Raw genomic sequence first — 25030 nt, 5'->3', positions numbered from 1 at the left:
GAAGCCGCTGCGGTGGTGCCAGACGAGCATCAAGATGCTACTGCTCTATATGGGGTGCATGCAGAGGAGCTACAAAATGAAACAGAGGATATGTGTTTAAACGGAGAGCTCTATATAGATATAGGAAGTTATGCTGAGTTATGCGAGGATGAGAGAGAGATCTCTTAAAGCCACAAATATTGTATTTGAACAATTTTGCTCCGTGCTGTAAAAGCTCTAGCTCTTTTGATTGAAAATTCTGAGTTTTCGACTTGCCTCTTCTACCACTCGATTCATTGCGTCATTGTATTTATATGCGTCATTACGTCATTGTATTTAATGGTATTTGCGTCATTGTCTACTCTATTCATTCAATATTAAGTTTAAATATTCGTGTGTTTAATGCAGGTATGGATGATGAGGAGTTTCTTTCTTCTTTGTCACCGCAGCAGAGACAGTGGTACGTGGAGCGTCATCGCTCTGGCGCATCATCGCGCGTTCCTACACCATCCGCATCTCCCTCTCTTTCGGAGCATTCGGCGCGCTCCGAAGCTTCGGCGTCGACGACACGAGCGTCACACTCTTCTAAACACCGGCGCTCTAGTGGTGGCGGTGGCGGTTGTTGTGGGGATTCCGCCACCGATGCCTCCACACCGCCTCGTGTTCGACGAGGCTCTTTACCCTCCCCTTCTTTGCCCGCCCCCACACCAGCCACAGCATCGCCGTCTACGCCAGGTTTTGCACGGCTGACTGTTCCTAGAAGCTACACACCTCTACCTACTCCGCCAGGAGCCACCCCACTCGACACTCCTCGCTTCAGGGCCCAGACGCCGGTGGAGACACCTGACGTCCGTACCCCCATCGACACGCCGCTAGAGACCCCTGCCGGGACACCCAGGTTCACGCGTCACCGGCCAGAGGGCTTGCCTTACTCCGTCGACATCAGCGGCGGCATCATCATGGATGATGACGGCAAGAAGGTGATCTCGCGCATGCGTGGTCTTTGCTCTCAGCTGTTTAGACACTATATACTAAACAAATGGAGTGAAGTACCAAGTGATTTAAAAAACAGAGTCATCAGCATACTTCATGATGAGTTTCCCGTTCCAACACGGGATCAGCGCTTCAATGAAGACCTGATGAAGATTCGAATGCGCGAATACTGCAAACACAAGCGTTCCGAAGTGCAAAAAGCAATCAAGAATGGGTGGAATAGGCCAGATTGGCTGGCCAAAGAAGATTGGAAGAATGCGAAGAAAGCAGCGCGCGAGAATCCCGACAAGTGGAAGCAACAAAAAGATGCAGCCAGAGCGCGAGTAGAGGCAGGGAGCTCGCACCACTTGGGGAGCGGTGGATGGGCATCATTTGAGGCCGATTTTGTAAGTCTTTTCACATTGCTCTTTATGCATGTTCGATAGTTTAGGGTTTATGAGTTTTTTAGTTCTAACATAATGAAATCTTTGTATGTTTTGACAGTGGTCGATGACAGGACGTGATCCCACACCGTACGAGCGCGAGTACGCAGGCAGGAAGGGCTTAAACGCCCTGATGGACATTCTCAGTTCTCGCAGCGGCATGGTTAGTATTACGGTTTACTCTTTTTTATTTTTTGTATTGTTTTATAAATGTCGTTATATGTTTATACTTACTGAAAACTGTCTTATTGTCTTTTTTTGCAGAATCCGACAGATACGCCGCTTGGACGCGATGAGACGTCTGATTAGACGACGTCAGTTTAGCCGTAGCTAGATAGCATTAGTTTAGGGTTTCTCATAGCTTATGTATCATGAGACGGATTTTATACGTCTTTTTGAACCATGTATATTATTACATTTGTCACCGCAATTCCTTTTGCCAATCAATTCTTTATGCCTATGATGTTGTACAATTGTCATTATTACATTTGCCAATCAATTCAGTTTGTCTATGATGTGTACAATTGTCAATTTTGCAAACAATGCGTCTTGTGGGTGACTATTTTGGGTCTATTATTTACCTTTGCACTTTTTTTAAAAAGTGAATCAAGTACAATATGGTTGATGGGTGGCAGGGCATTCAATGCCTTGCCACCAAAAAAATATTCTCTCAGGCGTCGCTATAAGCGTCGCTATTTATGGCTCTGTAGCGTCGCTATATGCGTCGCTATACTCTTCTGTGAGAGCGTCGCTATAAGCGTCGCTATATAGCGACGCCTATAGCGACGCATATAGCGACGCTCTCGTAGCGACGCTTTTAGCGACGCTTATAGCGACGCCGGGGGTTATAAAAACCCAGTGTATTTCCGTCGCTAAGAGCGTCACAAGAGCACATAACCTCTTGTAGTGAACCAATGGAAGTGCAAGCAATACTTGATGAGAGTGGCATCTCGCAGATGGGATACAGGGCACTCTTCAAAAAATTAGCTAAAAAGTCTCAAAATAAACTACAGAGAGGACCATTGCTTCCAAAGCCATCACATGTAAAGGTTGCTCGCCAATACGTAAATGATGAGGTGTTTGAGAAACTTGGGTCACCATTCCATATTCAAGCAATGTTCTTAGGCAAGGGTGACAAAGAGGTACAGTTTAACGAGCAAAACAACCTCTTCGTTGATCTTGAAGAATTGCAAAGGTATGCAGTTCACTTCTTTGACATCAGTCGAGAGGAGTGCGGTGGGGTTTTCAAGTTTGTTTTGAAGCTCAACGAGTGCGAGGTCCTGAAGAACAAAAAGCTAGAGAGAGCCACCATTACCCTCATGACAAGAGCTTTGGATCCATCAATAACGAAAGAGGATCCACGATACTCTAGCGTGCAATGCAAAAACAACATTCTGACTTTAGGATCATTTTAGGTATACTTCGTTCACTCTATAATAACAAAAATATTGATTATTTGGTTGTTGATTTTGTGTTTTTGTTTCTCATTGCAGGTTGATAAGGAAATTTTTGAAATCCTCGATTGGGTTTATAGTCAAACCCAAATTTCTTCTATCATCAGTGAACAAAGAAACGGAGCCATTCTTCCAATGGAAGAATTTGGTGACTATACAGTGGAATGGCACATGGCAGGTAACTTCAAGACTCCTAAGTGTATGTACAACATAACACACGGAGCAGCTGTGGCAAATCCATGCTTATATTGCATGGGTGATGCACAATCTCTTGAGAGTGTGCAATGGAATAGAGATCCCAATAGACATCTTCAAGATAAACCTTTTAGGCCAGTGCTTGATATTCTTGTGAGTAGAGTTCATGTCTGTACACTTCATGCACTCTGTCAAATAATTGAAAAGGTGATTCATTTGTACATATGTTTTGCATGCACATTAAAGACAGAGAGTGAGTCAAAACTAGTGATCAAAGCATTACAGGGAGTGCTCTTAGACATTGGTTTGCATGAAGGCAATGTCAAAATCGAAGAGGACCCTAAGATGTCTCAAAGTCGTTACAAGGTACCTAAGAAAGCATCGAGATAGGTGGCGTTGGTGCACCCAGTTTTGGTCGGCCCAGGGAGAGCTTAAAAGACGGTACATGGAGGTTTGCCAGTAGATGACACGAGGCTTGAGCACTTGTTTGATGCAGGGTTCAACATGTCCTAAGTTGAAGTGTATGTCACATGTGGCATCTATCATAACAAGGAGTGGCGGCTTGAGTTAATTGATGCTCGTGGCAGTTGTGCTAATCTCGATCACGAGGCCATCCGCCAACAACCATGGCCATTTGTTCAAGTCAAAAGGCAAAGGGAGGTCTATTGGCATGAAGTGCCAGGGCCGCGTTTTATTGGGCTTCGGACATTGGAGCATGCGGATGTGTGCAAGGGGGCCAAGCCCAAAAGATTTTTTAAGCTATTCAAAAGAAAAAAACGAGCTGCAGCAGAACGGGTGGAACTGCTAGTCGATGCAAAGGAAAGGGCCGCCATGTGTTCGGTGTGGTGGCCATGCAAAAGAAAAAGGGAGGCGCTGTTTGCAGTCAAAGGTGGGCTGCAAGTTGCATCAGGGGGTGGCCGCCAGAGAGGAGTATAGGAGGTGACGGCTGCATCTCTGAGGGGCGGCAACGGACTGCAGCCCATGCAGCCCATCAGAGGAGGAGGAAAGTGCACAAGAGAGGGAGATTGCCAGCTACCTCGGGAACAAGGAGGGCACGGGCTGAGAAAAGGAACCTGAGTGAAGCCAACTCGGGGCAGCTTATAGGCAGCGCTACAGTAACAAGGGCAAAGCCAAGGTCTGGGGGGCCGCCAGGAGCCAGAAACGCGCATGACACGGGCTGAGAAGCCTTGAGAGCCTGAGAAACCTGAGAAGCCGCCAGGTTCATCAACTACCTGGACCGAGCAGAGGCCGAAGGTGTTACGAGGAGCATTACTGCAAGCAAGGAAGAGAAGGTGACCTAAGACCTTGTGCCGGTGACGAGAGAAGCCAGGGCTGGAGTTGGCGGGCTGCAAAAGCTGCAAAGGGCGACCTTAGAGGGGCATCATCAAGAAGCATTGCTGAATTCAGCCAGAGATCGTCCAATTGCTTGCAGGTGGCTGTATGCTTTTGAGGATCATCAGTTCTGCGAGAAGGATAACGGTCCTTTTCATAAAACCTTCCGGTTCATGGACAAGTCAGGGCTATTGAGAGCAGCCCATGTTGATAGACGATCACTTTTTGTCCTCGAGCTTGTTTTGTAAGTTTGAGGAAACCCGCCATCGACTGAGTTTGTATATTTTACTTTGAAAGCAGTCACTGCCCTATCTAAAGCTCCTCGCTCTCCTTGCCTCATCCATCTTGTATTGGTGTCTTCTCTTGTGCTCATACCTTGATTCCGTGTGGGTTTTTCGAGGGGTGTGTAAAGCAAAGAGAGGGAGGGAGAAAGATGGATTGTGTGTGTGCAGGAGAGAGTAAGAGAGGAGTTTAATGATTGCGGCTCTATCGTCTTTCTTGGAAAGGATGCTATGTGTTGAGCTATTGATGAATTAGTGCCGCTAAGGTGTATGTGACTAGGCGGGTGTATCGGGAACTGTGCAAATTGCGAGCTTGTTAGTAAAGTCCTACAGAAAATAGTGTGTGAGTGAGTCTATCTGAGGGGTTTGGGGTGCCGGGTATCCGCTGGGTTATAGAGAGGCATCAAGTTTGTGTACTATGTGTGTTCCCATTTCCCCCATCCCATCAGTGGTACCCCCACTCAGGATCTACTGATTGCTCCTCGGTAAAGTGTTGAAGCTTGAAGATGATGCTTGATATCGAATTGGTGCTTGCTAGAGATGAAGAGGCAGAAGATTGGTTTTCCGATTTGGAGTTATACTTATTGCAGATGGGAATTGTTGGGGATGAAGCCAAATTAAAGGCGTTACCATTAGTTCTACAAGGATAGGCCAAAGCTTGGTTCGAGGGAGTGGATGTTGCCAATAGGCAGTCATGGTCGAGGGTTCGGACCTATTTTGTCAAAGAAAGATTTCAAGACTGCTCTATTGGGTGGAAGATTCGATCAAAAGGCATGCATTGCTGAAGTTGACTCCTATGATGAAGATGTAACAGGCTTTACCAGTAGAGGATATGAAAGTGGTTATGAAGATGACGAAGATGCTTGGAGTGATTCAAGCTCCAGTTCTATGGAGGATTTTGCGGCTTTTGCGACATATGATGAAGATTGGAAGGCGATGCTTGACCTAGCTTACCATGCGGAAGTGCAAGACTTTGAAGACCTAGTGGAGGAAGACGGATTGCTATCTACATCTGGTTCGAGTGAAGGTGAAGTAGAGGTATGCAGTGGTGTTTTATCTATGCAGGGGGTGGGGCAACCTTGCCTCCTGAGTGAAAGAAGATTGAGTTTGTTTCTTTGGTTTTCAATCTATCAATCTTGCAAGATTAGAAGTCATATCAATCTATCAAAGAGAAATAAAAACACACGATGTTGAAAGAAACTAAGACCATAAATCAACCCAAATAAGCATCTTGTAATTCATGATTGCCTGCATGCTACACATTACCGAGTGATATTCATGAGCTAGCTCATCGACTAGGATGTTTGATCTTCCAATTTGCTTCTCCATAACTTTTGAAGTATTGGCAAACTTAGCATTGTTGTCGTTGACAACATTCTCTTCACAAGTCCTTGAAGCTATGAGTGCACACGGAGACGTACGTGATACTCATTTGACCATGCATGAGTGAAGTGATCATCCTAAATAAAGGAACAAGAGTTTGACAAGTAACTAGATAAGCAAAACAATATAAGAGTAAACATATTATTGCTTTTCACATTATAATAAGAGATAGAAACCACTTGAAACACGTATCTCATTATTTTGCAGATGAGGGAAGCTCTCTTTCTCATTCTCATTAATGCTCGGTTCATCAAAAGCCTAGACAAATAGCATTATCACCATCTTTAATATAAGATTATCCTCGCACAACAAACTCTTTTGCAAAGCACTTATAACAACTAGCTTTGTCCAAGAAAACAATGAAATCAAGATCTGTAAGCTAAAGTGCAATACCTCTTTGATTGTTACACTTTCATAGCTGGACATTTTTTCTTCACTTTCACTCAAGCCGATCAATATCTAAACATTAAACACTTTGCATTCATGTCTAACATGTGAGATGTATCTAATGGTTTAAAGCAAGTAGAAAATTGCTCTTGCTATGTGCAATATCCTACCTACCCTCTCATGGACGATGCAATGTACAAATGTAATTTTACACATTTAGAAACAATGAATTGTGGCAAGCTGCATACTACTTGAGTAGCACTTCCCATAATCAACAACTACATGTATTATTACCTCCTCCTTTTCAAGTTTGTCAATATTGGCATCAGTACTTAAACATACACATGTTTCATTATTTTCCTGTAACATATCAAAATGAAAGTATTTATTAAATCAAAATGTAGTTTTAATTAACATTCCATTATGAATATTTTTCCATTGCATATACAACATAATGCCAAAGCACTTCAAGTTGCAAGCATAGGTGATAGTCTTGATAGACATCTTCACGTCAAGGGCCTTTTGGTATGAGTTTAAAACCAAAGATAGAATGCAATGCAACATTTGTAGCACTTACAATGAGAACAAATATAGGAAAACACATGTCTAGAAACGAACGTATCTGCATAAATTTGCATGTGAGATCAGCCTCAACAGACCAGCTGATTCCCCAATTGAGCGTGCCTATACCACAACCACCTTGGCCTTGAGAGCCTCATCAATAGCTAGTGTGAGGTTCCAATGATGGTACCAATGGTGGCTTTTGAATTAGGAGCCGCATGAGATCTGAGAATTGCCACACTAGAAGCCTGCCACATATTTGATTTTAGGAATTGACAGATATGTGGGAGAGTGGTGAAGGAAGCTGGCTAGGAGGAGGGAAGGAGGCTGCGATTCCCAGCTAACCAAAACTCGACCATTTAGGTCCTACCAAGGCTATCAATCCTGTCCTCTCCCCTATCCAACTTATAGTTGAGGCCTTTAAAGTCTCTCCATTTAGAACCCTTTTTAGGCTTTCTTTCGGCAACCAATGATTTGCAAACAAAAGTAAAGTAAATGCCAATCTAGCAAGGTGGGGCAAACCTCTGAAGGGTGGTTGGGACTCCGTGCACATGTATAAGCTTGAAAGAGAAGCGAAGAGAGACAAAGATTGCGACAAGGAACAACTTCATCATCATATACAAGATGTGTACAAGGAGGAAGCCGAACGCTTCTTGTTGTTGCGCTTCTCCCCTTTGCCTACCCTTGCCATTACTAAACCTCACCCCCCTCCCCCCTTGTTTGCACTGCCAACCTCTCACCTCCTCCCTGTGCGGTGTCGTACAACGTCCCCCGCTGTCTGCTGCTTGTGCCCCCTTGTTGCTACATGTTCCCCTCCCTCACGCTGCCATTCCCCTCCCACCCTGCTTGTCACAGGCTTGGGCACCCCAAGTCGAGAAATCCGACATGACACACGAGAGAACCACTTAAAATACTTTACAACTTTAAAAACTTGAGTCGACACGGCCCGGCGTAGTTCCGTGCCCAGAGATATTGGCCCCAAAACCTGGCGTCCCTTTCAGTATTTTTTTATTATATTAATGCTTGAGCAAAGTAAAATTACCGAAAGGGGTCCTCTGCTCTCAGACTCCGCGTCCAGATGCTCTGAAGAGTGAGGCCCCTTGGGCTTTATTTATTCTTACAAGGGATGCCCCAAAAGCAGTAAACTCAAAAGCAAATTATCCCAAAAGCAACTTGGTTCAAAAATTGCCAGATAAAACATTAGTGTAAATTTCAAAAATCCGTACAAGCCACATCATCAGCCAGCTCAAAAAGCTGGATTCCGTACAATCTGCCACGTTAGCCTACCAGCACGTTAGGATTCCATATTGCTGTCTGTCAATGCATTTCGCATGCGTTCGTACTACCAGCTATCAACCAACGTCCGTATTGTCCTCTGCTCTTGGGTGGTCATGCCACGTCACCATCTCCATGTGTGTGTGTGTGTGTGTGTGGGGGCTTGCTTTATTTTAATGCCTTTATGTCACTTGGGTCCCATCGGACGGGGTCTCATAAGTTGGTGGGAACTTCTTCCGCTTCTTCTTCTTCTGTTGTTCTTGCTTCTTAGGGTTTAGGCCCCTCGGTCGGGATTTGCAGGTCGGTGGGAACTTCTTCCGCTTCTTCTTCTTCTGTTGTTCCTGCTTCTTAGGATTTAGGCCCCTCAGCCGGGATCTGTAGGTTGGCTCCGTTCTTCTGTGACTTGACTGTCACGTGACACATCCAACCCTATGTGTCCGTGGACAAGCTACAGCATGATCAGGGTTCAGTCAGTCCAGTCAATCTAGATTAGAGGTGATCTGGCACTTTTGTGAGTCTATTCGTAGGCCGTGCATGCCCAGTGACTTAGTGTAGATGCATATCCTCTGGTTGCACACAGCATGATCATCAATATTTCCATCAGAATCCATTAGAATCAGTTAGGGGAATTTTTCCAGTGCATTTAGCCTATTTTTCCAGTGCATTTAGCCTATTTTTCCTATTTTTGACATTTTCACTTATTATTTTTAAGTGACTTCCCAACAAAAGTAGGTAGGGCAATTTTGCTAAGAAAATATATAAGCAAACCCAAGTTAGCACTTTCTGGCAAAAGAAGCAGCAGGAGCTCCCCGCTCAACAGGCATCTTCTCAGCAAGAACCCCACAGTACCCTCAGCATCCCTTGGCGTTTTTGGTTTTCCCTCATCGCCCACACTCAACCCTAGAGTTTTTGCAGATCGCTGGCACCTCCCCCTGACCTGGCGTTTTCAGTTTACCACCATCGCCAGCACTTCCCAGATTTGCCTAGCGTTTTTGCTAACAATTCCCAGATCTGCCAGTGTTCTCATTTTCAGCCTTAAGTGCAGCAAATGCAGCAGCGTTTTCAGCTCGTACAGTTGTCCATGTCTGCACTCCACGCGATTTAGTCTTTTGGCATATTTTAATGGCCTTCTGTCCCTTGGGACCCATTCGAAAGGAACCATAAGTTGGAACAACTTTAAAAATCAATTTTATCTGATGTTCAGGTAGTCGTGCCACGTCATCACTTTGTGAAATACGCCCCTCTTAAAAAAATTGTAATCGTCCTCGATTACACCTGCAAAATTTGACATAAGCCATAAACCAGTTCAGTAGACACTAACTCTAAGTTCTGACGTGTTAGACGACACAAATCAAGCACTTGCACAAAGACGACAGTCACTGAACATCCACATCACATTCCAATCATATCTGTAGCACGGATAATGTGTCGTGCTCTCTACAGTGGGTGGTCCTTAGTGCAATGTGCGTGACAATCTCACTCAAACAGATTGAACAAACAGACTGAACAGAAAGGAAACAATAGACATCAACAGAGCTCACAAAGTCACAACAGCAGACCAGAACATATGACTCGACTATCTCAAAGATTGATACAGACTCTGGCGTGGCAGCACACTCAGCTCCAACCCAGGACTCACAGGTACAATGGGGTGTTGAGGCTCAGATGTGCAGGGATGGTGAAGATGTGCTCTATGAATAGACTCACTCTAGTCGACTACGTACAAGATAATCCCCCTGGCCCAAAACAACTACTCATATGTACAATCATCAAGAGCCACCAACGGCTCATAAAGAACATCATCTAAGTCTATCCCCACTGGGTGGCGGTGTGACTTGGCCACGATGTCCGCTAGACCACCATATCCCTGCCACGTGTCTCTGCCCAGCGAGTCCGTCTAGTGTGAACCGACCAAACCAAAGACCAACTGTAAACTAACTGTCCTGTGAAAGTAACACTGTAGCCTACTATAGGTTGCCCGCTACAAGACCGCTGCCCATCCCGGAGAGCGGAACTGAAGAACTGAAATATCGGCGATCTACTGTTGGTGGTCGGATGATGGAGGAGGAGGAGGCTGATAGAAAGGTGGGTAAGGAGATGGAGGCCAAGTGTATGGTGAGGGGTAGTGGCCATGAGGAGGGTACATCGGGTATGGAGTAGCCACCCCATGAGCAACAGCAGGCTGCGTAGGGTGAGAAGGTGGAGCTGGTGGAAATCCAGGAAAAGACTGAGTAGGCTGAGAGGGTGGAACAGGTTGTTGGAATCCAGGGAAGCCGTAGAAGTGCTGAGGAAAGGATGGAGACTCGGAGGGGGAGGCCATAAAGGGTCCATGAAATTGTGATGAGACCGATCCTGCTGGTTTAGACTCCATATTGGTGGGATTTGCTTTCTCTGCTGTTTGAGAATCCCTTGAATGGGCTTTGGAAACGTCCGTCTGTATCTGTGTTGCCATAGCAGAAATTTGCGTAGAAACCGAGGTTGTAGTTGTAGTTGTAGCTGTAGCTGTAGCTGTAGCTGTAGCTGTAGCTGGAATTGTCTGTGAAATGGCCACAGCTTGGTATTTGGCACATGAGGGACACAGTGTATGTACCACACGAGAGAGGTCCTGAACTGTTGCGGCCATATCATTTGCCTCTTTTAACTGTTTTTGCTAAGTGTGGACGATATGTTTGAGGTCCACTACCTGTTGAGTTAAGATTTTTATGCGATCTTGAGCCGTAGCAATGAAATTGTCCCGATCCGTCGCTCGTTGACAATGAGCTTGCACTTCCCTTTGCATACCGTCATAGCAAGCCTGATGCAGACCGTTGGTACCTTGCAATGAGAGGGCTACATTCATAATCGTCGCAATGGCTCTTCTGTCCGCATCTAAAAAGTCTGTCGGCCTGAGGTGCAAAATTCTCATATAAGCATGAGGTGTTCCAGAGCTAGATGCCCCTGCAGTACCCCTAGGTGCCCCTGCACTAAGAGTAGTACGTGGTGCTGACGACACCACTGGAGGTTGTGTTTTAGTGACTACAACACTACTCACAAGAGGTGGTGTGAAAGTTGAGGTGGCCACAGAAGTAGACATACGCACTGTTGGTGTTGTACTATGGACGTCAGAGATTTTGACCTGTGATTCGGAGAAGGGTAGTGTTGCTAGTTGCTCAGACGAATCTTTTTGTACCTTTGCCCTCTTGCGCAAGATGCCTTTCCCTTTGGCCATTTTGGAACGGTCTTGTTCTTTTGGATCATCTTGAAGGGTGAGCACAGCTGTTGCATCTGCCTTTTGCTGCATAATCTGCACTACCCAATTCATAATAGGGGCTGCATAGCAATTGAACCTTTCCGCTTTCCCTTTACGCTGAGTCCGAAAACGCTTTGCCTTGTCCTATAGCGCTTTAAACAGCAGATGGTGAAATGGATACAGCAGGCAGTGGCAAAGACAAAAAAAAAAGCATCGCATATTGCTGGAGAACTTGGAGAAGATGGAACCCTTGTTCTTTCCGGTGCGTGCAGTAAAAAATAATACCGTAACACTGAATACAACTGCTGACTCCTGTGATAGTCTGGATGTGAGTCCAGCAAAAGTTCCTGACAAGCATTTGCAGTTTCCTCTGGGTAGATATTCGAGAAGGTTGTGGTTGCAGGCAGAGGTGCCAGCACAGTCAATATTCCCATAGCCTGTCCGATATCCTCCACTGTAAGTGTAGTACCATTCAGCTTTGGAAAAGTGAGCAAGAGGGAACTTAGCTTAGCAGTAGAGATATTGCAGGACAAATCGGCCTGAGCCAAATTTTGAAGATCCAAGTGTATCATTTTTTGCTGAGAGAACACATCCTTGAGTGCCGGGTTAGGCGTCTGTAAATGATATATCATTAGTAAAGGTACCTTGGAGAGAGCACCAGACGGGCGAGGCACCTGGAGAGTGGTGACCCTGTCAGCAGTGACTGATTGGGGTGAATCTTCCTCTGAAGATTCCTCTGAAAGCTGCTCTGAACTAAGAGCATAGTCTGATTTACTGTCAGAGCTATCCCCAGAGGGAGAGGACTCTTCCTCTGATTGGAGATGCTTTTCTCTATTCCGAGTACGAACCATCTTTATAAACTGTGCCAAGGACTTCCACTGAGAAACTTGGGTAGCAGGGTGACGGAGCTTGGGAGGCACCCTGGCTATGGGAAGAGGTTGGAGTCAGGAGTACGCTTGGCGCTTCTGATATAAAGAAGTTGGAGGCTGATTTACGTTCAAATTGAAGCTAAAGCCACGTAAGTAAGCTTTCGCTTTCTAGATGTTTTCTTTTTTTCTTTAATGTGCTTTTCTGGTCTTTGCTTTTTTTTATTTTTGATTGCCTTTGGCGCAGCAGCCAGGAGGCAAGGGCGCTGGGAGGGCGAGGGCTGAGGACGGCGAAGGACTTGAGGGGCTTTAGGGGTGAGGGCGAGGTGGAGGGTCGAGGGCGAGGGGAGGGAAAGGGCGACAAGCGAGGGCGAGGTGGAGGGTCGAGCGCGAGGGGAAGGGGAGGGCTAGGGCGAGGGGAAGGGGAGGGCGAGGGCGAGGGCGAGGGAAGGGACAAGGCGAGAGGCTAGGGGGCTAGAGGCGAGGGCAAGGGGGAACAAGGGCGAGAGGCGAGGGAATGGGAAAGGGCGAGGGTATAGGGGCGAGGGCGAGGGTATAGGGGATAAGGGTAGAGAGGGCTATAGGGGATAAGGGGGGCGAGGGCGAGGGCGAGGGAAAGGGGAGGGCTAGGGCTAGGGGCGAGGGAATGGGAGAGGGAGAGTAGCGAGGGAATAGGGGATAAGTTAGGGCGAGGGAAAGGGGAGGGCTAGGGGTGAAAACAGAGGGTGGTAGAGGAAGAAGAAGAGAGTTTTAACGTGCAAGAAACTATTCAGAGATCATAAAGATCAAGCCGAGGAGTTGAACGCAAGACCTGCTATTGAAGAGGGTGCGATTGAAGAGGAAAAGGAAATGGCATAGCCAATCTTCCCCACGTGGTTATAGAAAGACCGTTACGGCAACAATTCATCAAGGTTAGGTTAGGTGAGGGGTTAATGGTATTTTCAAGGCACTCACAAGCAAAGAGAAGAAGAAAGCAAAGGGAAGGAGTGAGATTGTGGGTTCGGGTCCCACCGTGATCGCCAATATGAGAGCACCTGTAGCGCGGATAATGTGTCGTGCTCTCTACAATGGGTGGTCCTTAGTGCAATGTGCGTGACAATCTCACTCAAACAGATTGAACAAACAGACTGAACAGAAAGGAAACAATAGACATCAACAGAGCTCACAAAGTCACAACAGCAGACCAGAACATATGACTCGACTATCTCAAAGACTAATACAGACTCTGGCGTGGCAGCACACTCAGCTCCAGCCCAGGACTCACAGGTACAATGGGGTGTCGAGGCTCAAATGTGCAGGGATGGTGAAGATGTGCCCTATGAATAGACTCACTCTAGACGACTACGTACAAGATAATCCCCCTGGCCCAAAACAACTACTCATATGTACAATCATCAAGAGCCACCAACGGCTCATAAAGAACATCATCTAAGTCTATCCCCACTGGGTTGCGGTGGTGACCTGGCCACGATGTCCGCTAGACCACCGTATCCCTGCCATGTGTCTCTGCCCAGCGAGTCCATCTAGTGTGAACCGACCAGACCAAAGACCAACTGACCAAAGACCAACTGTAAACTAACTGTCCTGTGAAAGTGACACTGTAGCCTGCCACAATATCGCATAAAATCCATCGAGATCTCAGACCATGGTCTCTCGGCAATCGCATCTAGATCCACACCGGATCTTACTGATGTCGGATTCTGTTAGATCTCACTGATTTATGTCCCTGCTCGACCCAACCTGTGCCTCCTATGTAGGCAGCCCATTGGGCACTAGGATCAACAAAAGCGAAAGAGAGGATAGCCAGCGTTTTCAGCCTCATCTCCTTGGCGTTTCCAGCCAAGATCAGCCAGTGTTTCTCAGCCTCTCCATCAGCGTTTTCAGCCCTAGATGGTCAGCGATTTTCCGGCAAAACAGCCAGCACTTCAAGTTGAAGCGCCAGCAGAACCGCAGCCTAGCCTCGTCGTGGTTGCAGACCCCTTGCCATCAACACCGCTAGCAGATCCCGGCATTCAACCTTAGCGTCGTCGTCGTCGTCGACATCGTCGTCATCGTCGTTACCTTCGTCAACACAGTACCCCAGCACCCAGTAACCCTTGTGCCTTGGCTCGGCATAAGGATCCACAGAACCTCGTCGTCGTTGTCGTCGTTGTCATAGACTTATCAATACCTCGTCGTCAACATCTGCACCTATTGAGGCCTTCTGCTGCCCCAATCCAGCCCCAGCCTATTGCTGCATTTTTCAGCCAGTTATCCTCTCCCACTCAGCCCCTCCCTTGGCTCTAGGAGGTGGTTCCAATTTGCTGCAAGTTTCAGCCCATTTTTGCCGACTATCGTGGTGGTCAGAGGGTGTCAGAGAACCCCAAATCTACTGCGTTTTTGTGGGGACAGTTTTCAGCCAAGGTGGTCTTCACATCTGAGACGTTTTGTTGGCCTCCTAACCAATCTCCATTGGTGGTCATAGGTAGCCCACATCAAAGGTCTATCGTAGGTACATCAGATCAGCCCCAAAGGCCCATTTATTGAAGAGGTATCAAGGCAGTATCATCTCCCTAGTCTCAAGTCAAGTAGTAGTCATGCATCAAGCATCAAAGGGTGTATGTTCACTTTATGCAATGAAAAATTATTACCATTCTGGTAACGGGATGGGGGGCCATTGAGAGGGTATTGGGACCCTAGTTGGTGTGTGGTCTTCTCTCTCTCTCTCTCTCTCTCTCTCTCTCTCTCTCTCTCTCAATCATCTCTATCCGCATTCTCTAAAGAAAACTTGAGATCAAAAAAGAAGCATAATTGAAGCAAGGAAGGGGTATTTGGTATTGTGTAGCATCATGTATACGGAGAAAGTGTCTGAAGAAGTAAACTTCAAATTCGGAGTCCGATGCGGTGACTACAAATGTTCTTGCTTTTACTTCAAATCTACCTTCAACTTCATTAGGGACTTGTAGAGAGTTGCATTTTAATAATACTCTTGATAAATTTCTTTATCAGCACCAAGCTCACTAATGGCTCTTACTTCCTTGGCAGGACTTAGAGGACCTATTCAGTCTCTAGAGGATGGGGTGGCTAACGAGTCAAAGGTTGTTGGCCTTCGTGAAACTCAAAAATGGGACAAGAATATGTTTCCTTCTTGCATTGTGAGCCAGACTTTGGGCAAGATGGCTCGACTGGTTCTAGGAGGCAAGGCCGACCTCCAACTTTTCCATATACCTTACAACTGTTGATAAAGCATGCCCCAAGGCATGGTGCACATGCGGAGGAGCTCTAGCTTTTACTGTTGATAGGCTCTTGGAGCCAAGGAGACACTAACGATGTTTGTACCTGCTTGGTTGTCATTGGTGGATAGAATTGTCTATCCACGTGCCCTATGATGTTCTATAGAAAGGTGAATTTGATGCTGTGGTGTATAGGAAATGTAGATTATTTCCTATACCTATGTTTTAAATCTTGGAGGCCATCTAGTGGCAGCATCTTTGAAAACGATGGTTCATATGTATATCAAGATCAAATTTACACAAGAGTTTTCCTCATTTGACACCTCTCTTGAGGTTCCTAGAGGCAAGGCTATCCCCTGCACACCACTTTACAATCAGCGCTTTTTGCATCAGCATTGTTTTGCAAATCTGGAGTAGATATGCGTGCATCTACCCACTTTTGGAGCCAGTCTACAGTGCTATTTGGACATGTTTTTCAGCCCTACCTCACTGCAAACCAGAGGAACACCTCTTTCTGGACTCTATCGCACCTCAGCATATCGATCGAGGAGATTTGAGCACACTGTTTTTTAGTATAGCAACAAAATTCAGCCCTACAGCAGTAGGTGGTGGGCAGCAGCACTCTACTTATGTTTTCATGGATATCAAAATTCAGCCAAACCTGTACTGTGTTTTCTATAGTGATAGTAAACAACATCAATATCTTCGTCATCCAGTGACACCGGCCCCCATGTCCGTGCTTCATACATCCGATGGAAAGGTATTCCACTGCTGTCTAGACCTATTTTCAGACCCCAATAGGTTGCAAAACAAAGGAGCACATAGATCTCCACCTTCTGGACTGTACAACGGTCAAAACAACGCTATCATTACAAGTATTTAATGGTCTAAAGATCAACAAGTCTACTGATTTGGAAGGCTGATAGATAAGTATTTCGAACTTTTCTTTTTCCTCGACCTGTGAGATGGAGTGAAATCGCAAATTTATGCACAAGAGCATGCACATGGGCTTTGGGAAAGATTGGTAGAACTCTTTAAGAACAAGTTATGTCTTTGGCTAGAATACTGATTCCTATAAAAAATCCCAAGCTCATTTCTCAATTCGTAAGTCAACCAAATACGCATGCCACCTATCTCTCACAAACTGGCTACCACAAGAACCACTATCCAACCTTGTCGCCTATAACCAACGATATGCAAGCAAAGTATGGCTCAACCCCCATTTATAAAACTAACAACAAGAAAAAGTATAGACATCTTACTTGTACATGCCCAACCTCAGTTTCTGAGATGCTCTCAGTCAATAAAAGATACACAGCAAGAAGAATCAATCTCTCACCCTATGATCAAAATCGGTTCATAGTGAGGTCATAAATCAAAAAATTACTTCTTCTAGTAGAAAATAAGCTATTCACTTACCACTCTTACAGAACTTGCCACTCTCCTTGTTCCCGGAAGCAACAAAGTACTCATACCAATACCAATGGCTAAGTCAGAAACTTCAACCTCCCACATTTCATAAGGACCTGTCAAGATTTTTTGAACAAAAGCACCGCCTCCGAAGCCAACCATTCCTTCATCCAATCCTTTAAGGCATGTGTAGTCTATTGTTGCACCTATAGCTGCCAGCCTATCTTGGCGAAATTGGATCACTTGCTCCGGAATGAAGAAGGAACTACCAAACATGGTGACACAGAGAAAAGAAGCATCTTTTGCCGGGATCGGAAGAATCATGTCCTCTATTGATGTTGTCATTTTAAATTGAGTTGCACTACTTCTTTCTTCTATGGTTGGAACGTAGACTTATTCATGATGGGAATGCAAAAGCAAACTTTTTGCTATATTTTTTTTCTACTGGTTGTGTTTTTTTCATGTAGTTTCTTTGCGTGAGTACCTTGGAAAATAGCTCCTCCATGCTCCAAGCACATTCCTTCCTATCTATGAATACTGATGTGAGTTCCCCTTTCCTCATCTCTATTACTTCAACTATGGCAGCCCTCAACTCTGGATTTTTCTTTAAGTTTCCACTAAGAAACTCCTCCCTTGAAAATCTTCCAACACCATTTTCGCATGTCTTTAATATTGTCATTGCATATCTTTGCTTGAGATCTATAGCTCTCCTTCAAAATAGCTTTTGCAGGTACCTTCTTTTGCTCCTTGGCTTCAAGTGCTATTTGTATGTCACTTTGTTGTGTGAACTTCTTTGTATTGAGGGTTCTTTTGTGTATCCTCTGGCTTCATTGACTGCTGGTTTCGAGCTTTATTTGTTGATTCCATGGAGAAACGGCGAAGCATGCTGACCTTGATGAAGATTCATCTTTCCTTGCTGTGTTTTGAGTTTAAGGCAAGTAATCACATAAATCAAAATGTCCAGTGTTGGGCGCCAATTACTTTCCTTTCTCAAGTCAGGGTGCTTACAGACCGGGGTGCCCAAAGATGGGCAGGCATTGCGAGCGCCAACGTGGTAGGGGTGTGTCAAAAAATTACAGGCTGTGCAAATCTCGCTCTGGACATGAGTTGGGCAGCGGAACTCCCCCGTCCAAAGATGGGCAGGGGCTGAGCCGCGGACCCCACGCTTGAAAAGGGATGGCTGAACCAATCAGCTAACCAGCACTCGCTGAAATAGAGCTGAGAAATTAAATAGATAAAAATACTTGTTTGCACAATCTGTAAACGTTGCCCGCCCGTCCCATGGTGAGATGGGCAGGCGCGTTGTTGGTGTGTATGCAGCCTCACCTCGAGCTTCATATAATCTGTTTTCAAGTGTTGCCACCAATTTAAAGCCCCTTTTTATGCCGAATTCACGCAACATGCATCATGTTCGCTCTTACCAAAGAGCCAATCCTATACAATTTCATTTTGAGCCAAGGGAGAGAAAGCTCACGAGCAACAGTTAGAGGGACCAACCCTTCATGATGAGGTGTGGGAACGTAGACATGACACAGTAGGACATCAACCCGGATGCTAGTGGTTATAGATCTTGTAGTGGGTGGCGAGTTGTAGGGTGGAGCTATATTGGTGAAAGGCATATGAGGCCCTGTGAGACGCGGACACCGGAGGGGGCCCTGATATGTAGAATTGGGCTCGTTCCTTGTCACACTTGGCGGCGGATAACAATTAAAATTCTATTTTTTTGACTTGGACATTCGTCGAATGGGCGCAGCCCAACTGGTGAAACGTTTGCCTTTGACGTGCAATATTGTTGGCTCGAATCCTAGCAATGCTCTTCCCACCACCTCTTTTGATCATGTCCGCCATGAAGCGGGGATGGGTGAGGGGTCTGCCTCGGGTGATTTCGCACAGCAAAACGGACACATTCTTCGATGAACCACTTTTTGCCACCTCGGTCTCACACACGTCCGGGCGGAAGTGTGACATAGGCTTCACTAAAGTGGAACTCGATGGGAGTTGGAAGTTTTTGGTGGCAGCGAGTGGTGTAGGCCTCATGATTAACCTTGCGAGGCTTCTCCACTCTCAGTGTCTCTTCGGAGAGGACTTTCGGAAGGTACGTGGCAACATATGCACCCTCTGGCTTCTCTTCCATCTTTTCCCTCTCCCACTCGACTAGAAGGACTGTGTGACCAATGACCACTGAGCGTCCCTCTCTAAGAGCACCGTTGCACGAAGGGGGGGCAACCTCCATCTGGCACTTGAGAGAGAGAGAGAGAGAGAGAGAGAGAGAGAGAGAGAGAGAGAGAGAGAGACCCCAGGCCCGACACTTCAGCAAAGAGAGAGCAGTCACAGTAGCAGTTCAGAAGTTCAGTATATATATATATATATCTATATATATATATCTAGAGAGAGAGAGAGAGATAGAAGAAGAAGAATAGAATTTTAACGACGGCACTTCAATAGAGAGAGAGAGAGAGCTTTGATTGTAGCGGTTCACCGCCTGATGCCATATTTCCACTCAGGAATTTCAACAGACCTCGCTTTGAACCTCCTCCATGTGCCACATGGCATTGTCTGAATTTGGGCCTCTGTAATAGAGTGAATACATAGGCCATGTCCTAAAATTACAATGCAGCCTTGTATTGCCCTCCCGTGGCTTTGATGGAGTTGGAATCCTTTTTACTTTTTTGCCTATAGTCAATTATCCTAGAGCAATGGAGTGCATTTTTGTCTTGTCTCGCAAGTATTATGTACAAGCTTATCATTTCAAAGAAATTTGTTAAGGAAAAAAAATTCAAAGTTAGAAGTATTGTGGATTTATTGATATCTTGTCTCTCAAAGTTAATCTGGAGATGTTTCTATTGCAATTAATACCATTTCTAGGAATGTCTTTAAATCCATTGCTAGGATTGCTAGCAATCAACACGATTGCTAGGATCTCCTTCTTGGAGCAATATGCTAGGAGTGTTTCTTGTATCCATTCAAAAAGGTCTATGTGGTCCACAAAAAGAAATTATTCTCATTTGCCCACACATGTATAGGTACTAGTAGACTCCCTCAATGGCCCTTTTCTTTAAGTTATAACAATTGCCTAAATGCATGTCATCTTCTATGTATTTGTAGGCTCCTCCGAAAAAACAAATTATTTGGCTTGGGCGACCTCAATTATGTTGTCACAAAGGGCTCAAGAAAAGCTTGTTCTTTTATAAATGGCCCTTAATTGACCTGGTTAATTCTCTTTTCCATTTCAATAGTTTATTTAAAATTTAATCAAAAGGTTTTGTGTGTAAAAAAAGTATTTGATTAATCAAAGCCTCTTATGTATTCAAAATAAAGCAGTCAGCACTAAGCTTAAAGCATTTCTTCTAATGCCGCATCTGATTCAGTCACTTGACAATACTTCAAGAAGCAAATCAGTAGTCTGGCGAAGTTACCATGCCAACTAGTTGACACAGTGTACGTTTTAAATGTACAATTAGAAAAAGAATCCAGCCTTATAGTAAGCAATTGGTCATTGAGAAACCCTTACATGAAAGATTTTATTGCATTAGCTCTCTTTCAAGAGTTTCCCTAAAGTTTAAAAGGGGGTTTTAAATAGTGTCTCTTATTATACAAGATTATACCAAAGTTAGTACTACCTTTGTCATCACAAGTGACAAGACCTTGTCATTGAGCCTTTAAATTGCGAGAAAAATGTTTGATGGTTTTAACTTTCATATATGGCAGGTAAAAATAAGGTTTCATTTAATGAAAATGGTTTGTGAAATATTCTCAAAGGCATCTATATACAAGGGAGCACTAAACGAGGGCGCACTATGGCAATTTAACAATGATATGACCTTGGGGATCATAGAAAAAAGCATTGATGACACTTTATTGATTGTATTAGTCTTCACTCGTAGCAAAAGCAACATGGGATGCTGTGCGCTCCTTGCCGCACTGTCGAAGCAAGGGACTTGCCAATACACCGTATGCGAGCCACAAACGGCTCCAAGCACACAACAAGCCTAAACTAGCAAGCTCAAGAAAACAAAGGGTGTGTCACTCACCGCTCTACGCTCGCCTTCGTGGTGGATTCCTCGCCGCGATGAAGAAGAAGCTGCAGTCGTGCCGCGCTCAACCGCTTCGCCGCCGTCGTGCCTTCGTAATGCTCGATCGCACACACACTCTCCCTCTCTCTCTCTCACACACACACACACACAAGGAGGTGAAGAAGAACAAGATGGAGATGGAGCAAGAGCACTCTTCAATTGCACAAATGAGAGAATGAGTAAAAATTAGGTTTAGTTGGCTTTTATAGGAGCTTACCCCATTCACACTTGGGCGCCCATGCTTAACCAACTAATCCCTTGAATGTCCAAGTTAAAGTGCGTCTCTCATCGGCGATCACTCTACCTTTCCCTATTGGTCCGACAAGCCCGGTACCTGACTCTACCAAATACATAATACAACGTTTATAGATCATAGGGTGTCCGTGTGCCGTGAGGGTTAACATGCCCCCCTTCCTGATGTAGATTCCGTCCTCGGAAGCTATTGAGTTGAAGTTGGTTCGTCGAGGTGGAAGAGCATTTGAGATGAATGTCCTTAGCCTTCTTCAGTCACTGCAAAATCAAACAACATTGGCACAGTAATTGCATTCTCTTAAAAAGCATATGCAGTTTTAGATAGAAAAATTGATTGGTCAAAGAATTTCAAACAATTTGTTAGCAATGAACATTAAATTGCAATGTAATCAAATGCATAAACACATGTAAAGGTAAAAAATTAAACAAGTCTGGGGTCGCTAATTTGACGGTCGAAAGGCACTAGAGATCGAATATTAATACCATGGGTAAGCTTCTTAACTTTCTGTGGTCAATTAAGTTGTTTAATCACGAGAGCCAAGTATTCATGTTCGAGGGCTGACTAGAGGCTATATCTAGAAGACCTTGTAGTTAAGCTACCATAGAAGGAATTTCTCATGAAATCATCGCCTGACTGATTACTTTTTCTTTGACCCCCCAAGGTCTTTTCACAGTGATTCAATTATGATGTGTGTGCTTATTTTGTATGCCTTGGGTTTTTTGCTTTTCAAGGAAAAGCGCCCACACTGGGAACCTCTAGGGCTCTAGTACCATAGGCAATACATGTGAGTGAAGTACCAAATCAAGCTGAGATTTCTCTTCCAGCTTAAAATTTTACATTGTGGCACTTTGATTTTTTGTTTGTTCATTTTCATCATTTAAATTTTGTAACTTTGGGGGGTCATATAACACTGTTACATTCCCCAGGCTCATCACATTAGTAAACTCCCTTTATAATACTTAAGCTAAAGGTCAATAGGGTTAAGCCCACTAGAAAGCCCTAGTACATTTCATACAATGCTGCCTAAATCGGATTAAGAACCTAAGTAACCATTGTTTATTAGGAAGGCATTCCCCATGGTATTAAGAGAAGATTTCTAATACCTAGCTTGGTCAAACTAGCTTAGTCGGACTGCTTGATTTTTACCTCTAAACAAGTGATTATGACAAAACACTACATTGAATTAAATGTTTGATACTAACCAATGCGCTGAATATTATGCTACCAATCACAATCAAAGCAGACAAACATGGATGCAAAAAAGATAACGGCAATGCTAATGGACAAGAAACACCTGTTTGTGTTGATGGTCGCGCTTGATTTGAAGTGTGAACGAGAGAAAGGTTCCATGAAGGTCCAAATCCTATCAATAGCAACACGCTCCTGTACACACTAGGAAACAAAAGGAATACCTCCAGGAGGCACATCAGTGGGAAAAAAGAACTTTTCTAATCACTCAACTCTAAAACAGAAACACTCTATCGTACTAATCTTACCTACCCTCCATCACTCAAGTGATGAGGATCAAAGGTGTTTTATGGCATAGGTTTCTGGTTCACTGTACCAAATGTGACATGTGTAGGTCTGAGTCAATGTTTTGACTTTAATGTGCATACTCGTTTGCTAATTGCTCTTGCTCTTTTTTTTTTTGTTTTTTTTTTTGTGAGTATAAAGCTTTATATGTACATTCCCTAAGATTGGAATTGAGAGGTCAGGGAAAAAGGTTGAGAGGGAAACAAATGAATGATGACTGTCAGCAAACACTCCCCCCTTCCTTGGGTAGATCATACCATTTGAAATGAGCTTGTCACCCTTTGAAACCAATTGTTCCAGTTGGTAATAGGTGAGGATTTTTGCCAGTAGTTTGTTATTACCCTAGGTGCCTCGTCAAGTTGCAAGGGTGGTAAGGTACTCTCCCAGGATCGAACTTGAAGTGGTTCATCAGGTGATTCTTGAACACTGGGAGGTGTGGATTCTTTTATAGCTTCATGGAGGTCCACTACTATAGATGGAGGCTGTGTAGAAGCTTTTACCTCTATGGATGTATTACATGAGGAGCTAGAATCTTCATGGGACTCCCCCCTTCCTGAGCTAGGTGGAACAAATCGTTCTTTCTTTGGTACCCAAACTAGCTCGGGAGCGGGTGTGTAGCATTCTGTGATTTTTTTCTTTCCATGATCATTGATTCGTTTTGGAGCTACGGGATTGGGCTCACTTGGGTCAGGTGATAGGTAAGAGCACAATCTACGTTTTGGCACCCAGATTTGATCATTTCCTTGATAGTAGCCTTGGGCTTCCAATAGTCATTTAGGGATCCATCGCAACATTTTCTTACTTTTCTTGGAGCGATTGGTACGTTTCTTACAAGGCTTCTGTTTTTTAGCACTAGCTATGGTCACTAAAGAAGCTTTAGGGACCCACTTGTATGTTTTCTTCGTGACATTAGGATGAGTCTTGTCAGAAGCGATATGCATTGCTTGTAGCATATTTAAGGGTACAGGAATTTCATTCCCCTCAGGTGTTACCCAGGTCGTCCCCCTATTTCCCCAAGTGTCTATGGTTGATGCTAGGTGGACCCAATCCACATTGTCTGATTCCGTCATACCCGGTAACACATCCATGTAAGGAGAATCTTGACCAATGTCTGTATCCTTCTTACAAGTGTAACAATATTGTAGTGGGGCCGAGTGAACTGTGGTGTCAGAGCGATGATCAATAATGGTTTTACTCCCTAAGGGGTGTACCTTACCAGTCACCAAATCCACTCTAAGGACAGAGTCTTGGAATTGCAAATAGACATGATTTTTAGACCAATCGTGAACCATTTGTGCTTCCCTCATGAATGGTCGTCCTAAAATCATTTCATATGACATAAGGTGTTTAGAGAAATCCATTACAATGAACGTATGTCGCACCTTGTATCCTAGAACTTTGATCTTAAGATCCTTGAGCATCCCCATAGGTTTGGCTATGGTACCATTTGCCATCTTTACCACAATGTTAGTAACACTGAGGCGGGGTTTTCCCATGGATTCCCAACAATCTTTTGTAACGATGCTAACTCCCGCACCACCATCAAGAATTCCCTTTATAGTTAATCCCTTGGTAGTGATGGGTAGGGTCGCATTAGACTCGTCGCCTTCAAAATACTGGCCTAATTCGTTAATTGGTACCTCGATCACAGACTCGTGTTCATCTAAGTCAAGTGATTACACATGATTTTCCTCATCAATCATAATCGAGTCAGGCCTATTTGGTTGCGCAAACTGCGGTAATCCCGTTTGTAGCTCTCCGTTAAGGAATGCTCGAAGTGCAAGGAATAACTCAGGATCTCCATACAGCTTTGCTATGATCGTGGTTCGGACCTCAGAAGACATGAAGTCCACTAGTTTGGCAACATTCATTGGTGTTTTGCAGGGTGTAGGTCCTTGACTAGGAACTGGTGAGGATGGAATCTCATATTCCTCAATGGGATCAGGTATTCCTTCGTTAAACATCCTTTCCAACAAGAAGGGTGTATGCTCACTTTCTGATGTCCTGTCCTCACTCCCTTCTTGGATGATACTAGATATGGCTAACGGTCTATGGTTCATGTGGGGTGGATGAACTTGCGTGGGAAACACTGTGTCATGAATTTTTACATGCATGGGTTCTGGTTCTAGTTTCCTTTGAGTCTCCTCCACTAAACCTCTTAGATGTTTCACCTGCTTAATCTCGTCTACAGG

General features: G+C 44.7%; 2 protein-coding genes and 1 pseudogene across 2 annotated transcripts; 2 read left to right on the top strand and 1 right to left on the bottom strand.

Moving 5' to 3' along the window:
• Nucleotides 1-3894: 3894 nt before the first annotated feature.
• LOC147457324 (uncharacterized) lies at nucleotides 3895-4623 on the top strand. The gene is made up of 2 exons (XM_086512244.1): nucleotides 3895-4178; nucleotides 4476-4623. The coding sequence occupies exons 1-2, from the start codon at nucleotides 3895-3897 to the stop codon at nucleotides 4621-4623; spliced, it is 432 nt and encodes a 143-aa protein (XP_086368370.1).
• Nucleotides 4624-5162: 539 nt separating this feature from the next.
• LOC147457323 (uncharacterized) lies at nucleotides 5163-5692 on the top strand (annotated as a pseudogene).
• A 167-nt stretch (nucleotides 5693-5859) lies between these two features.
• Nucleotides 5860-17634, bottom strand: LOC147457322 (uncharacterized). The gene is made up of 3 exons (XM_086512243.1): nucleotides 16989-17634; nucleotides 16832-16909; nucleotides 5860-6297 (listed from the first exon to the last, which is right to left on the bottom strand). Exons 1-3 carry the CDS (start codon nucleotides 17322-17324, stop codon nucleotides 6196-6198), a joined length of 516 nt encoding a protein of 171 aa, XP_086368369.1. The 5' UTR covers nucleotides 17325-17634; the 3' UTR covers nucleotides 5860-6195.
• Between the last annotated feature and the right edge of the window lie 7396 nt (nucleotides 17635-25030).

Source organism: Adiantum capillus-veneris, chromosome 5, assembly GCF_014529385.1.
Source record: "Adiantum capillus-veneris isolate H3 chromosome 5, ASM1452938v2, whole genome shotgun sequence".
In the NCBI taxonomy this organism is placed as follows: Eukaryota; Viridiplantae; Streptophyta; class Polypodiopsida; order Polypodiales; family Pteridaceae; genus Adiantum; species Adiantum capillus-veneris.
The sequence above is the reverse complement of the archived record's forward strand: the minus strand, read 5'-3'. Positions and strand labels throughout refer to the sequence as shown.